Genomic DNA, 16,648 nt, shown 5'->3' on the forward strand with positions numbered 1-16,648 from the left:
AGAAGCCTCACCAGGTTCCTTCTGGAATTCATTTTGTGTAGAGAAATTCCAGCTGAGGCTTGGAGCCCAGTGTGGGGACCAGTCCAAGAGGGAAGTAAAGGAAGGCTTCTCTCCAAAGCCTATTTGCTTTTCCCTACGGCTTAACTTTGTCCTCTGGGCTGGGTGGAGCCCCAGCAGGCGCGCCCATTGAGAAAACAGAACAGGACCATTGGCTCCACGAGGAAGTGCTGGGGTGGGAGCGGGCAGGCCCGCAGCCCCATCGTCAGGAGCTCCAGTTCTCCTTCCGTCTTGGAACAACCTCTGTCGGTCAGAAGGCGGGTGACAGCCCCTCCCCACTAGCCAAGCACCTGTCGGATTCAGGGTTCACCAGCCAACAGTGGGCCTGACTCATTTCTCCAGCTCTAAGGTGAGAGCAGGACAAGACAGAAAACAGTCTCAGGGTGGAGAAAACAAGAAAGGGTCATGTGGCCTCAGACAAGAACAAAACAATACGATAAGATGAGGTTAAGCTTTACTGAAGGGAACTTTCTGAGGAGAAACCTATTGTGTTTAGAGTGTTGTTTTCCTAGAGTTCAAGCCTTCATTTTTCAAACTGCTTTACTAAAATATAACTTACATGGTCCTCACTCGGTAGAGGGTGGTGCTGATAACACCAAGGTCAAGAGTTCTAAAAAACCAAAAAACAAATAATTTACATTCCATTAAGTTATCCATTTAAAGTGCACAATTCAATTGTTTTTATTTGTTTGTTTTTTACCCTTGACCCTGGTGTTACAAGGTAGTGCTCTAACCAACTGAGCTAACTGGCCAGCCCTCAGTAGTTTTTAGCATATTTTCAGAATTGTACAACAATCACCATAACCTAAGTGTAGAACCTTTTCATCATCCCCCCCAAAAACCCTGTAACTGGACCAAATAGCAGTTACAGCCCCTGGTCATCACCAATCTGCTTTCTGTCTCTACAGATTTACCTATTCTGGACAGTTCATATAAATGGAATCATACAGTATGTGTTTTTTTGTGTGTCTGGCTTCTTTCACTTAGCATGTTTTCAAGGTTCACTCATGTTGTTGCATGGATCAGAACTTCAGTCCTTTTTAAGGCTGAATAATATTCCAATGTTTGGAGAGTCATTAAAAATGTCTTTTGAAATCTCTTAATCCACAGAAAATTGAAAACCTTGGCTTATCTCTTTCTGTTGCTTTAAAACAAGTCTTTAGGGGGCCGGCCCGGTGGCGCACTGCGATAGTGCGCTGCTTGGGAAGCGCGGTGGCGCTCCCGCCGAGGGTTTGGATCCCACATACAGACCGGTTCCCGCTCGCTGGCTGAGCGAGGCACGGGAGCAACGCCGAGGGTTGCGATCCCGTTGCCGGTCCTGGTCCGGTACGGGGGCGACACTGAGGGTTGCGATCCGTTGCCGGACACGGAAAAAGACAAAAAGGAAAAAAAAAAAAAAGTCTTTACAAAACAAAACAAAAAACAGAGTCCTTGAAGGCTGCCAAGCTTTGGCATTTTCATCTGCAAAACCATCCGATTCTCAGCTGTCCTCCCCAGGCAGTTCTGCAGGAACCACACAGCAGTACATGCTGAGCACCTCCAGCCCCTTAGAAGCTATATTTAGAGCCATCCCTCCACCCTGTGTTCTGTGCCATAAAAACTTGGCTCTGGTGCTCTTCTGACCTTTAGAGAGGCTTCTCAAGACAGGATGCCTTATAGGGGGATGTCTGTTTCTGAACTATGTAAATCTGGACTATGCAGTGGCAGACACTAAGATTTACAAAGCTGCACTTAAGTTCTTAAACAGAAATCTTTATCCATCAAATCACTAACACAGGAAAAGAAAAGAATCAGAGGCTGTCAGAATGATAAAGGGGCAGGTAGACTTGGAGGTGATTATTATTTCTCTTTACTGTATAACTGTTTTCCTAAACATGACAAAGCTCATTATTACTGTGATGAATGATTCTTCAGCGGAGAGCCCCACCTTTGATGAACAAGCACAAGGCCTGATGTGACCAGGAAAAATTCCTCTGGAGACACTTTTACTTTGGGGTTAGGAAGCCTCTAGACCTGGGTCTGAGTGGTGGCCCCTTCATCTCCTCACTTGCTAACCCTGGAAAAGTCCCCTTAGCCCCTTTAGGACAGCTTCTTGGGAGCAGGATGGAGATGAACAGCAGCTGCCTCAGGGGCTAATGTGACAATTAAGTCACTGACCGCACAAAGCACCACCGTCGGCACCACGCGGGATGCACAGCAAGCGCTCCACAGATGCAAGGTACTGGCGTCTTAACTTAGAATCTAGGGAGGTATATGCGGCATGCTTTCCTGTCCATGATTTTCATAATTTTCAAGGTGAGAACAGGAATCTGACGAGCGTGGAGTGTGGCTGCGAGTGCCTGGTTCTAACGTCTCACTCAGTGCAGAACCCCTTCTCCAACATCCCTGAAATGCCAGCAAGGAAGAGACTCATCTGATGAAGAACCCACCTTATTCCAGAATATCTTCCACTGTTAGACAGTTAGAAACCTGCAAACAGCTTCCCTGTGACTTCCACCCATGCCCAGAGTGACAGAGCAGAGGCTGGTGTGTGACAGTCCGTCAGACAGCAATGAAGTCACCTGTCACATTCTCATCCACTCAAACAGCCCCAGTTGTTCCAAACACTCCTCACATGTCGTGGTCTCCAGAGAAGTCACTCTAGAACAACTCTATCAGAAATGCATCCCACTGTGGTTTCTCAAAGCTCTTGCTTTGGGAGATTCCACATTTCTATTACTGACACTGCCATGATTCTGCATGCCTCTAAAATTCCCTCTCGGAATTGCCTCATCACTCTATAGTCATCCTTAATTTTATCCAAAAATGGTATCACCCCAGTCTGAACACCACACTTGTCTTCCAATGGTTCTAAAAGTCAAATCCACCCTGAAATAATGATTTATTGCACCTCAGGGTATTCAAAAGTATGTACCAGGACTTCTTAAAATAATATAACTTTTAAAATTATTGGTGGGGATGCCTTTCTAATTATGACACAATCTGGAAGTTGCAAAATAAAATAAAGTGGCATATAAATATGAACTTGATCAATCAAAATAAAAATAGTAACGCTGGACATTGAAAAAACCACAAAGTCAAAAATTAATAATAAAATGGGGAAAAATTTGAACACATTCCATTGCAATGAGCTAATTTCTTCAATAAATGAAAATCACCTCAAATGAACATGAAAACGACCACAATCTTATAGAAAAATTGGCAAGGGACATGAACCGATGTTTCACACAAAAAAGAACACAAGTCTTAGACATACGAGATGAATTAGATCAATGCATACCAGAATTACCAGTAACCTTTTTTTTAATCTGCCAAGAACAGCCAAGATCAAACCATTTGGTGGTAGCTGTGTTGGTGAGGGTGCAGGTAAGCCGGCACCAATGCTTGCAGTGGGATTGAAGGCAATCTGGCAAAGTCCACTACAATTTAAAATGCTCATGCCCTTCAATCCAGCAATATCAGGACGGCTCGTTGGTGAGGGTGCAGGTAAGCCGGCACCAATGCTTGCAGTGGGATTGAAGGCAATCTGGCAGAGTCCACTACAATGTAAAATGCTCATGCCCTTCAATCCAGCAATATCAGGACGGCTTGTGGATGTGGGACTATATACAACCTGACATGTGGGGTCCTGTCATTCAGACATGAGATGCCACCAGCCACTGCAGGAGCATGCAGTGTTTGAGAACAGTGTGGGACATGGGGCGGGAGGTGGAGTATGAGGTGTACGGGGGAGACCTGTCTGAGCACAGATGCACACGTCCTCGGAAAGGGGTGAAATTCTCACTGCACCCCCATTTGCTTCTTTTACAATGTGCTAGGATGTGCATATGTAGCTATTTTTAACAAACAAGAGCCTTCCTTATTATCACAAAAGACACTTCGAGTGAAATGACTTGCATATTTTGCTGGGCCCAAAAATATTCCATGACTTATTTGGCGCTCTTTTGGGAGCCTTCCAGTCATGTACCCTTTCTCAGATGTGAGATCACCAGCCTTCTTTACCTTCATGCATCTTTAATTCTTTGCCTCTGGAGTTGTTTAAATATTTAAACTGCTAGATATTATGGAAGGAAAGGGGCCGGTGGGGATCCGGCCGAGGTGGGGTGGTGAGGGGTGGGAGGAGGATGGCTTTTTTCATGCCCTCAAGTGAAAGCTTTGCAGCTTTAGTTCTAATGTGATATGTTACTTGAAAAAGCGTCTTTCCTGCTTTGTCCTTTCTGGCCTGTGTCTTCCCCAAGGTTTACGTTTTGGCAAGACCACTGGACAGGGAATAGCTGGCCCCAGCTTCATTCAGAGGTTCGTTCGCCTCTAAGGGCCTCCCTCCAGCCTCTGGAGTTGGGGTTGTACTGACGCCCTCTGCAGGGTGGAAGCCCTCCCTTTCCTGAGGGTCCTGCAGGCATAGACCTGCTCAAACATCAGAAGGCCTTCGGATGGATCCCTGTCCCGCCTCTGCCCAATGTGAAGCTCCAGCTCTGGGAGGTGAGCCTTAAAGCTGCCCTCCTGCCTGAAGAGCCCCTCCTCCTCTGCACAAGGCTCCGCCACGTGCCTTTACAGCACTCGCGTCTGCTCTGCTCCCGCTGCAGCCCTGGCAGGTCTGAGGGCTGTCCTCCTGTCACAGTTGGTCCCGAGACAGGCTCTGGGCAGGGGTCAGCCTGCGCTTCCTTCCCTGGCATTCAATCCCTTTGGGGCGGTCCCAGACTAAAGCCAGACCCTTGCTGAACACACTGTGGCATGGGGACTTGTGAGTTGCCCAAGGAGCTGACGTGCCCAGAGCCTCACCTGGCCATGCTGCAGCCACTGTCCCAGGAGGGGAGGAGGAGCTCTGCCCTCGCAGACTGCTGGGGGTTCCCCTGGCCAGACTCCCTCAATAGCCTGGGCCCGCGTGCGGCCTTCCGCAGCTGTTGTCTCGTCATGAAACTAGCGGGACTTACAGTTAGTAAAGAGGGATCTCAGGTGCCAAGCGGATGAATGTTTCTGTTGTTCAACGAGAAGAATCGCAGAGGAGAAGCAACTCTTGTAAACCTTTTATTCTGAGTGGAACACACGAGCATCAGCTTACTGCGTGTACTATACATTCACTGGAGGAACGACGGCGGGCTCAGGCATCGGGCCTCAAACCATGCCAAGCAGAACGCACTCAGCCCAGGGCTCTCACGGCCCACGGAGGAGGGCAGGGTTGGTCCACAGTGGGTGTATGGTGGCCAGAGACGCCACAGGAGCGTGGCTCTGGGGTCTGTGGCTCAGCTGACCTGTGGCTGGGCTGTGTCTTCTGACATTGCCCACTGCAAATGGCTCACGGCAGTGATACATTCATTGGGACATGGAGTCATGTCCAGAAAAGGGGGCAGAACAGTTTCTACACAAGCACTTGGCACCCACACGACAGAGACAGCCACAGACATTTTTACAGCAGCTCACGCCCAGCATCCGCTCACACTTGGGCACACGAGGTCCGTGGAGAGGTGTGTCCCCGGCCCCTCCACCTACTCATAGCATCCTCTCCACCCATCAGCGAACCCCAACCCACACAAGGTTGAGGCGAGTCGACGTCTCCAAGTGGAGTTCACATGTCCACACCCGGGGAGGAGATAAACACGCTCAAGTCCTGAGTTCACAAAGGCCCACCCGGACCTGCTGTCCTCGAGGGCACGACGGCTCCCACTGGGCTCCCCTAAAAGCAGCCAGTACAACCTCCCTAAACTCCCAGGGAAGGCGGAGGTCTGTCTTCAGGGAGGAAACCAACAGGGGCTAAGAGACAAAATAAGACCCATCACAGGGACTCGCAGAACAGCAGCCACAGCCCTGCGGATGGAAGGGATGGGGAGGGGCTGGCGGCTACAGAGCTCCCACCTCAGCATGTGCCCATGGCCCTGTCTAGTTCCCCGCCCGCCTGGAGCCATGGCAGGTGGGAGGCATCGGACAGGGCCCCCATTGCAGCCCCTGTCCAGGAGAGGCTGCAGCGCAGCCAGGGCAACACCAGGTCCTCTGCAAGTCCCAGGGCAAGACCGATGGGCAGGAGGGGCTGCCGCAGGCCGCAGGCCGCAGGGAGGGGTCACGGCTCTCGCTGTGGTTACTCAGGGTTGAAATCACGTCCAGGATGGAACAACACCAGGTCCTCTGCAAGTCCCAGGGCAAGACCGATGGGCAGGAGGGGCTGCCGCAGGCTGCAGGCCGCAGGGAGGGGTCACGGCTCTCGCTGTGGCTACTCAGGGTTGAAATCACGTCCAGGATGGAGGGGGTCCACCAGGGGCAGGGACAGGCAGCCTGGCTGCTATGTGGCTGTATTCTTCCACCTGCTCAGGGAGTCGATGTAATGGAAGATGGCCCCCAGGGCCCAGCTGGTCTCAACATTGTCAATTTTCTGAGTCAGCTTGAAAAGACAAACGGAGGGCAGAGGGGACCATCACACACCTGAGACAGGACACGCCGGGTGGGTGTCTGAGGACAGGCATGGCTCTTTGGAANGTTCCCCGCCCGCCTGGAGCCATGGCAGGTGGGAGGCATCGGACAGGGCCCCCATTGCAGCCCCTGTCCAGGAGAGGCTGCAGCGCAGCCAGGGCAACACCAGGTCCTCTGCAAGTCCCAGGGCAAGACCGATGGGCAGGAGGGGCTGCCGCAGGCCGCAGGCCGCAGGGAGGGGTCACGGCTCTCGCTGTGGTTACTCAGGGTTGAAATCACGTCCAGGATGGAAGGGGTCCACCAGGGGCAGGGACAGGCAGCCTGGCTGCTATGTGGCTGTATTCTTCCACCTGCTCAGGGAGTCGATGTAATGGAAGATGGCCCCCAGGGCCCAGCTGGTCTCAACATTGTCAATTTTCTGAGTCAGCTTGAAAAGACAAACGGAGGGCAGAGGGGACCATCACACACCTGAGACAGGACACGCCGGGTGGGTGTCTGAGGACAGGCATGGCTCTTTGGAAGCCAGGGACGGGCTGGGGGACAGGGGTGCCCCAGGGATGAGTCCTTACCTTCAGCACTTTGTTCCTGGGAAAGCCAAGCTCTTGAAGCAGCAAGCTGACATAGGTGAGGTCCATGCATGCAAAGGGGCTGCTCTGCGGCTGGGTCTCCAGGGTGCGACACACTGGGGGGAGAGGGGGGTGCCAGCTCCCAATCAGGTCCCAGAAGATTCACTCCCTAGGGTAGGGGAGGGGGAAGACCCCGACTCGACCCACTCCAGGCGTCCCCTCAGCTCCTCATGCCTGATCATCGACAAGGCTGCAGTGCAGCACAGGGAGGTACTGTGCCCAAGGCACCCAAATGTGCGTTGCAAGGCTGGCCCCAGTCTCCACCAGGCCTGGGTTCCAGCACCAGGAAGGGACCTGCATGTCTCGTTGGGGGGTCATGGGCAGAAGGTCACTATCTCCCAAGCCACACCTCTGCACCTCTGGCCCTGGACACCTCTCCCCGTGCTTTCTGGGGAATGAAAATGACACCAAAGCCAGCTCAGCACAACCCACTCCTGCTCTTGGGGAAGATGGATGAAGCCACCAAGAGCCTTCTTGGGACTGATTCTGCTTCGAACCTTTTCCACTCAACAGTCACAGATACCCAGTGTCCATGGAGACAAACCCAGAAGTGACATGAAAGCTAAAAAAAAAAAAAAAAAACTACTTTTTTGGGGTGAAGGGAGGACTTCTTATGGAGATATACAAAAAGTTTAACACTTTTAATTTGCAAATTGGGAACCAGCAGCAAAGAGCAGAATATTTACACCAAGACTTCACCCACGCTTGTCCCCCAGCTGCTGGGGTGGATGTGAAGGTGGTGGGATGAGGAGGGTGCCTGTGGGTCGCCGGGTGAACCACCTGCGACACTGGGGGGCAGCCCTTCACCCCCACATCCTGGGCTCCGCTGTGCAGGCTCCTGACTTCTTCAGGGTCCTGTGGCAGTAGTGAACTTACTGGGACATCCCAAAGAAACTAACACTTGGGGTTACCCGGGTAGCAGTGAAAAGAGTCAGAAGAAACGAAATTGAGGGAGCCCGTTCTTTATAGTCCTTGCTGGAGGGACTGGGACAAAGGCCCTTTCACACCTGGGGACAACGAGGCCCCTGCCTGTAGCCGTGCTACGAGGGGTGGACCTGGGGTGTGGTCTACAACGACCCTGAGTGCACGTTGAAGTCTGCACTCACCCACCCCCAGGGCTGTCCGGTTGACAGAATCAGGAACCAAACCCAGGAATTCTGGGGCCAGTGCCTGGTCCCCAGATGAGAGGCTTCTACCTCTCTACCCCCTCAGCCCTTCTCATCTACGGAAATAGCGTTACTCACCGTACTTGGCCGCGATCTCAAAGTCTTCGACCACAAGGCTGCCTCCTTTCTCTGCATCTGTGGGACAAGATGAGAGGCCCAGTCTGCAGGAGCATGTGATGCCACCGAGGCCTGAGGCCAGTGCCTGGGGACCCTGACCAGGAAATCCTGGCACTGAGAGGTGGCAGGCCCTCCAACTGCAGGCAGATGTGTCTGATTATCGTGGTTTCTGAGGCATGGCCTGGGGCAGGCAGGTGTTCCATACAGTACCACACACAGCAAAGGGTGCCTTAGAGGGTCTCCCAGAGAAAGCTCACCAGGATCCCTGGAACCCACAGATTGAGCAAACTCTTAATATTAAGCAAAACAAAAGTACACAAGTGGAAACATTTCCTGAAGCCATGGCACTGAGCTCTGACACAGAATTCGAATTAGTATCAATTTTGAAAATGTGGGAAAAAAAGTTCTGTAAAAAAGTGGGAGTGGCTTGCTGAGTTGCCCCCCTGCCCCCGCCCGCCAACCACCCCACCTTGCACACGCAGCCCCATAGGCAGCAGCACAGTCAGGCAGAGGTGCTGCAGCAGGCTGTGGGACCCAAGGTGCCGGAGCCACGGCATCATCAATTCCTTCTGGGTGGCTTTTTGTTTTAAACATTAAGTGTTCTTACCCTCACCACGGGCAATGCATTCTGATATTCTCAGTTTATTTCAATAAAACCTCTGGTCACAATCCACTAAAACTTTGCAAGCCTCTCAAGAGTCTCTGCACCGTCTGACCACCACCAGCTTTGGCAAACCCCAAATACCTTTTTCTGACCGTGATTTGGCTCCTTGGGCTGTGGAGGATGAGTCGGAGGGAGACTCCACGTGAAATGGGCTGACCCCTCCTAGAGGAGCAGCTGCCACGTGTCACAGAGAGGCCCTGAGTCAGAGCCGCATGCTGCGCAGGAACCAACCATATGACAGTGGCCTTCGAGCAAGAGCCTAAATTAACAGCAAGTAACTGTCCATGCATTGAAGATGTGATTTTACTAAATGACTCAAACAACTAGTTTATCTATGCAGAGAGGGCTTACTACTTCCTGCTCTGATGACAAGACTCCTCCCCTTGATGCTGCCCTCCTGAGTCCACTTCTGTCCTGGTGGCATGACCACACAGTCACTTGCCCACCACAGGCCTCGCCCAGGGGACCCACACCAGGCCCACCCTTACCTATAAGGCCGACACTGGCTGCAAGGTCATAATAGTAGGAAAAAGCATAAAAGTCCCCGTGCTTCACTTCTTCCGTCCTGTGCACTTTATGCTGAAGGACCTCTGTCACTCTGCCAGCACACAGCTCGTGGAGGCCCGCTGCTGGGGAAAAGCACAAAGCCAGCGGTCAGCGCACTCTGAGCGGCCAGGCCAAGTAGCCCCTTGGGGGCCCTTCCCCAGTGACTTGAGACCCTGACCTGAACTGGAAGTGTGAGTTGGGACCAGAAGCCCCCACCCAAGTTGGGTGGCCCCACAGGTCCAGGCCCTGAGTGTGAAGGTGGCTGGAGAGAATGTGGCCCCGACTCTGAACAGGGAGGTCAGTGAACCCTGATACCAGCTGGCATTCAGCTGGGGCCTGCACAGCTGTCCTGGCCTAGCCTGTGGGCTCCGTCCACCCCACACTCACCCCTGCCAGCCCTGCACAGAGCATCCTCACCTCCTCAGCCGCCTCAGAGAGGACCTGTACCCAACCTATGTCAGAGGAGGAAACTGAGGCCCAGTGGGCCACTTGCAAGCAAGCTCACATGCTGGGCAGAGGAAGACAGAAACACAGGGCTCTAGAGGTTAATCAACTACAAAGGTTAATGGGCTGGTGTGGATGTGCAATGGGCACTTGAATGCCCCACACATCAATCCGGCCTCCCATCTTCCCCAAGTCCTTCCCCACCTGTATCCCATCCTTCTGAGTGCTTCCCAGTGTTTCTGTGGTCTACAGGGCCAGGTCCTTGCCCTTAGGCCCTCACTTCCTCCCACTGGCCCTCCTTGGACCAGCCACACGTCCTTCCCTCCCTTGTTCATGAAACACAGCAGCTGCCTCTGGGCCCTTGCACACACTGCTTCCCCGGCCAGGAGAGTTGCTACCTTAGATCTGCGCATCTCAGTGCCCACCTCTTCATGTCTTGCCTAAAATGTCACCTCATGAGGCCTTCCTTGGCTGTCCTAGTTAAAACTGCAGTCTCCCTCTTGGCAACCCCCATTTACTTTTCTTCAGAGCAGAGCACTTTCTCACCTGTCGCCCTGCCTAACTCTTCCAGGATCGCCAGCTGTGCTGCCCTGGTGCACCTGGGCCTGCAGGGGTGCCTGGCCCGCGGCAAGTGCACGGATGGACGACAGAGTCAGAGGGACCTGTGTATCACCAGAGGCGGACACACCTCCTGCCTGTGTGCCGAGCCTGGGACTGCATTTCGATACTTCTCTCAGGAGAAACTAACAGCGCACAGAGCAACACAGACCACCCAGTGCAAACGGGCCGCGTCTGGTGAGGCCCACTACACTGGGCTGCATGCCCCGAGCAGAGCAGGTGGGAAGCAGACTCTGCCAAAGGAGAAGCCTCGATTTCTCCCTCTAGTCACAAGACTGGCTCAGCACAGCACTAGGGCAACAGCCCAGACATGGCCATTTGCCTCAGAGCCCCAAGGTATTCAGGTCCTTCCCCATAGCAGGCTTGTGGGGAAATTCAGCCCTTTGGAAGGAACTGTTTGGCGACAGACAAGGGAGCCTTGTGTGGAGGCCCTGCGGGAGGCAGCTGTGGTTTCCAGCGCACTCTGGCCAAGGCCTCCTGGAGCCCTGATGGGGGTTCTCAGAGCCACATCCATTTGCAGGGCAAGCACGGGCTCGCCTGCTTCTCAGAGGGGTTTGGAAAAGGTCCAGGGTGGCTGTTCTTACCCATATAAGGCACTGATGAACACCAAACCCACCGTACCTGCCTTCTGTCCTGAAATTCTGTATGTTATCTCAGCATGCTCCCACTCTCCTTTGAAACCTGGAGACAAACAAGGGCTGACCAACTCCTTTCCATCCTTAGCTGAAATAAAAAGACAAAAAAAGAAAGAAAAAGAAAAGCACATGGCACTGTGAGACAGAGGCCCGCATGGAGCTGTCGCATGAGGACGTGCAGAGGCGAGGCCTGCAGAGGAGCATGCTAGCTGCTGACCAAGGCACTGCAGCATCTGACCAGGGAGCACATGTCGCCAAGCACCGTTCAGCTGATTGTCACAACGACCCTACTGCGAGGCGATCATCACGACCGCTTTTATAGATGACTGAGGCTGTAACTGGCAGGTACTGCCAGGGACAGGACGAGTGCCACCAGTTGCCACCATGCTATGAACTGAACCTACACTGCTCCACCACACAAAAGCTGGTGGTCTTCTGGGCTGGACCCCATGGCACCCCCGTTGAGGACGGCTACTCTCCCACTGAGGAGAGGATCCTGTCCCCACCTCTGGATTCTGGCCTGGGTCTACTTTTGCCAAAGGAAAGGACAGGAAGTGCCGGTGTGTGATGTCAGGGTGGCGCGCCTTCCCGGAGCTGCCCCATAGGCAGCCTAGGCACCGCTGCTGGGGGAGGCCACGTGGAGGAACACAGAGGCACAGCCAGCCCAGCCGCCCCTGCCTCAGCCACACGGGATACGCCAGGATGACTGCTGTCTCTGTCTTACCACTTGGTCTGGAGGTGTTCTAGTAACAAAACAGACTCATCCTCTTGGCTGGTGTCCCAGCCCCAAAGTATCCAAAACGGGCACTTTGTGTGGCCTGCTGAGAGCCACGAGACCGTCCTGCTGCTCTGATGAGTGAGAAGACGACACAGAAGGTGGAGCCACAGCGCCACAGCGAGCCGCACAGGGGCAACTGCTGCCGGCCTTCCTGTCATTGGCTAAGTGGGTGTTTTCTGGCCACAGAGTGAGGGCTGCAAGTGTTTCTGAGATGCAGGCACATGTTTGGTTTGCAACAAAGTGGATACCGTTATGAGGATAAACACAAGGATCTTAAAGAAAGAATGGAAACAGAATGTGCATGGAAAAATGAAAATCCCAGCTGAACATCCCCACAGTGCTGAACAACCAGGCCATCGGAATAGGTGGGGAGCAGAGCTGGGCCAGTGGTGTGGCAGGCGGAGCAGGGAGGGGCGTGTGCCTCACGTGCACACCTGGATGCTAGGGCCTCAGTTAAGTCCTCAGTGGCCCTGATCTGCACCGTCAGGGAAGACAGGCTGATGCCAGTGCCAGGGCAGTGCCCCTGCCCCCGGAGCGGTGATCCCTAAGATCTCCTAAGAGTCCCTGAGCACTGCTGCAAGGCCCAGCAGGGAGAAGCAGAGAAGGCCTGGGACGAGACCTCCCTTCTGATAACCTGGCTAGACACAGCCTCTGTCTCCAGTCAAACACTGTGTCTGGAAGGAAGGGCCAAGACTGTTTTTTATGAAGCTTCACAGAGCAAGAGATGACAGAGGGGTGTTCTCACAAAGCTGGAATTGCTGTGAACAAGAGAGAAAAACTGTCCCCTGATGGCAGCAGCCCCCACATCACCTCCTCATGGCCCCTCACACTGTCTGAAGAAAAAGGTGATGACTCTACATTTATTTGGGTTCCTAAAACCCTCTAGCTCAGTGTTTCAGAAATGATTTCACTAGCACCTCTTTTTTTAAAAAAAAACTTAGAAGGCATGCAGGTATAACACATTACCCTTGGTCCCCATCGGGGTGCCAGCACAAGAGCTGGGGCACGTCCCTCCCAGGCTAGCAGCAGTCTCCCACCCTGGCCGGTGGCCAGCATGCTGTGGTGACTGTGGGTGGGGAGAGCAGCAGGAAAGTTTTCCCCCAGGACCCGCAGCTGCCTCCTGAAGGGCTCCTCGTTCTCCCAGAGAATGGAGGCCACGACTTCATGAGCAGGCCTGGGACAGAGTGCCACTCACCAGGCTTTCCCTCCATGCCGCCCAAGATCACCAGCCGCGCCGACATCAGTCCGAGCCCCAGGTAGCTGTGGAAATGGCATCGTGGGTGAGGCGGGCCACCATGGGAGGTACAGGCGCAGCAGCTCCCCGCCCGGACCCAACACGAGCGGGAGGGGGGGACCTTGTGGTACAGCAGGTAGCGGGATTTTCCACTTCTTCTAGAAGCCCCTTTCTGTAGAGTCTAGGGCATTCAACTAATTAAATCAGCGAATGAGGGCCAATTATGTGGCAGCAGCTCATCTAGCAGCTGCAGACATTGTGGTGAAGACGACAGATTCAACCTCAGTTTTTATGACATACACATGCTTTACCAAAAGAATCTAATGAAGGTGCCATGTGGCAAATAGGTGGCCCAGAAAATTCCTGCATAGTCCACGGGCTCCTCCTCCTCTTTCTCAAACCTCCTCCAAAGCAGGACAGACAAGTGCTAAAGAAGAAATGAAATTTTACTGTAGAAAAATTTTAAAATGGAGGAGGAGGAAGGAGGAGCAGGGCGAGACAGGATGGGGGAAGGTCCAGGTAGATGCACAGTATGGGGACACCAGGATGTGAGGTCTGTGACCAGGATCCGGTCACTCCACGAGGCGCTCGAGGGGCTGTGCAACACCAGCAGAGCTGCGTGCCTGGATGGGGCCCCCACCCAGACTCCCGAAAGCCAACCTGTAGGAGTAGAGCTGATAGGTCTTGTTAAACATATGCAGCGCCGTCAGGTAGCCGGGCGGGGAGGTCTGCAGAGTGCTCTGAGGAGGAACAGAGGCGTCACTATGTTTCCTGCTGGTCTTTCTAGAAAATTTTCCCTCACTCCCTCAATTCACTTGAAAGAATAGGGATATTCAGATGTAGTCAACTAAACGAGATTTCCAGGAAGTCAAGTGCTGTGAAAGAACGTGAATTAAGCAACAAAAAATAAGACATCCAGGATGGAAAATGACATTTCCCTCTTGTGAGTAACGTTCCACCCATTCTGACAAATGTGGCCCAACCAAGACAACTGCAATATCAGTCAACCTAAGTGCTCTATTCCACTGAAAACTAAAAATAATAAGAAAGGGAAACAGGTGGGAGAGGAGGGCACTATCCTGAAAGCAGCAGGTGGTCCTCGCTGGAAGCACGTCTGGCCCCTTGAGAACACCCGTCTGGAAAAGGCTGAAGCTCTGCGAACGCTGCTGCTCTTGCTCCTGACCCGGAACCCGAGGGGGAGTGGAGGGACAGCTTCATGTTCTCTGGCCCAGAGGCCGTCATTGTCTAATTCATCACCCACTAAAGACCAAATTTCTGTTTTTGTTTTCCCAGGCAGAGTTAAAATCCAAGTAAGAAGCCCTGTCTGTGGATGGCTCTGGCTCTCACAGGCCGAAACAACTCAGAGGCTCGGAGGTCTGGGCGCTGTGGGCCTGGCTGCAGCTCCCCCACCACGGCGTACCCCCAGCAGGTCCTCCCTCCTCCCCCATGGGCGGTGGGCCTTGGAGGCAGGGAGGGCACCGCGGTAGGCAGGGGCTGGTTACCTCAACCCTCGGAAGGAAGGTGATCTGAGTGGATCCTCCGCCCAAATCCAGCATGCCCACACTGCTCCTTCCCGGGGCTTTCAAACTGCCTGGAGTGCAGCAAGTCAAAACACAGCAGTGTTGTGTTAGTAAGTAGATGAGAGCAGCAGAAATGTAGAGGTTACAAGCCAGACCTTTTAGAGGAAAGAAAAGCAAGTTAGAGAAGGAGCTGCAGCTAGTTAAAAATTTCTATGTACAGGGGCACTATGTTTAGAGGACAAGATTACGGGCTCTATCAGCTGCAGCTTCAGTCTGAATGACGGGACAGAATTGACCTTCAGGAGAAAGGTGGGATCTTCCTGCTGGGAAGGGGCCACCGGCTCACTCTCGAGACACACTAAATTCTTTGATGCTGCTACACCATCCCTGTGAGGCCCTTCTCTAATCAGCCCCATCTCTGTCTAAGTCTGTGCTCCCCAAAGCATCTGAGGTGGAGGGTCCCCACCTATCCCTTAACATCTCCCTCTATCCCCAAATGGGGAAAATCCTGCCATGAAACTTTTCTTTTTCATACACACATTAGACACACTGCTCTTTTCCATAATTCCAGTAATGTGACAAAAATCCACATGCATTAAGATTAATCTAAGAAAAATGACTCCTTGGCACCTGTTTCTAAAAACAGATGTTTTTGTTCTCTATTCTACCTAAAGCAGAGGAATACAATTATAAGGTGATTAGCATGCACCACACATTTGACGGCATGACCGGTTTTATTCATTACATCTCTCAGAAATGTTGAGGACTAGGCCCCTAATGGACATTCTGCAGGAGACAGGGTGGGGGCTCTGCTGGGAGAAAAGCCCCTCCTAGCATGCACACCGCGAGCCCAGGAGGGCACTCCATCCATCCCAATACCCTACTTCGGGCCAGCAACACTGTGGAACTCTAAGGAGTTACCCTAAAGAGTGGAAGCGGGCACTGATCCTAAGAAAGCCCTGCCGAGCCCTCCTTTGCAGCCATCTGTGAACTGTTAGCATTCATGATGCAGTAGACACGCACCTGTTAGAAAGTTGATGGTGATCCAGGCCGAAACACCTACAAGAGTGTCACAGACAGCATTTTAATCACTCGAGAGGACCACTATATGACTCTTCCAGATTTTGGGAGCACAGTGACCACTTCCTTACTACTCTCTGCCTTCAGACCACGCACAGAGAGGAGGCTTCCTCATAAACTAATCCAGCAGCTTCTGGCGGACTGTCCCACAAGACACCATACTAAAACCTAGAATACTCTACCAAATGGCATGTCTCTCCCTGAGGTTCTTCATCACCAGCGTCCTCTTCTGAAAGAGGCGGGAAAAGAACCCAGTTTTCCCCCTCCTTTCCCCCGATACGAACTCACTCAAAGTCGTCTTTAGAATCAGGGTAACTCTCTTAGAATTAACAATGCAACAGCAACATTCTAAATGTGGCAGCAACTGGGGATTCTCTCCAAATGTTCTTAAAACTGAAGACATGTTTTCAGAAACATCACTTGTGCCAGGTTCAAAGTTGGTCAAGATGAGAATCTGTCTCTGACACTGGCCCCAAAAAGACCCCCTGGGAAACTTAAATTGTGAACCATGACTTCAATGACTACTCACTCATGAATGTGAGTGGCAAGAGAGCCCCCCACAACATTCTGACAGCAGCCCTGCACAAAATCTGGTTCCCTGCACAGGAGCACAGCAACTCTACCTTCGTCTGTTCCGTTCATGATGGAAACACAGTCTTCCCCAACAAGGAAAGGTGATGCCTTAAATACTTCTTTGACCTAATGTAAAGAGAGACATTTCTTTATCCTGTAGAATTTAAGGTCAGTAGTTTCCAGCCACGTCA

General features: G+C 52.6%; 1 protein-coding gene and 1 long non-coding RNA gene across 2 annotated transcripts in view; both read right to left on the minus strand.

The window, feature by feature from the left end:
• Nucleotides 1-5,069: 5,069 nt before the first annotated feature.
• Nucleotides 5,070-6,678, minus strand: LOC103610443. Its single transcript, XR_552213.1, has 2 exons — nt 6,536-6,678; nt 5,070-5,947 (listed from the first exon to the last, which is right to left on the minus strand). It is a non-coding gene; the product is annotated as an uncharacterized LOC103610443 (long non-coding RNA).
• Nucleotides 6,679-6,682: 4 nt separating this feature from the next.
• Nucleotides 6,683-16,648, minus strand: part of ENTPD6 (ectonucleoside triphosphate diphosphohydrolase 6 (putative)) — a 25,769-nt gene continuing 15,803 nt past the window's right edge. Inside the window, 10 exon segments of the mRNA XM_008594616.1 lie at nt 6,683-6,883; nt 7,026-7,138; nt 8,327-8,383; nt 9,518-9,658; nt 11,259-11,360; nt 13,246-13,310; nt 13,945-14,024; nt 14,787-14,875; nt 15,828-15,863; nt 16,508-16,583. Coding sequence (XP_008592838.1) covers nt 6,785-6,883; nt 7,026-7,138; nt 8,327-8,383; nt 9,518-9,658; nt 11,259-11,360; nt 13,246-13,310; nt 13,945-14,024; nt 14,787-14,875; nt 15,828-15,863; nt 16,508-16,583 — 858 coding nt within the window. The 3' untranslated portion in view covers nt 6,683-6,784.

The sequence above is a fragment of the Galeopterus variegatus genome, unplaced genomic scaffold (assembly GCF_000696425.1).
Source record: "Galeopterus variegatus unplaced genomic scaffold, G_variegatus-3.0.2 Scaffold11151, whole genome shotgun sequence".
NCBI classification, from domain to species: Eukaryota; Metazoa; Chordata; class Mammalia; order Dermoptera; family Cynocephalidae; genus Galeopterus; species Galeopterus variegatus.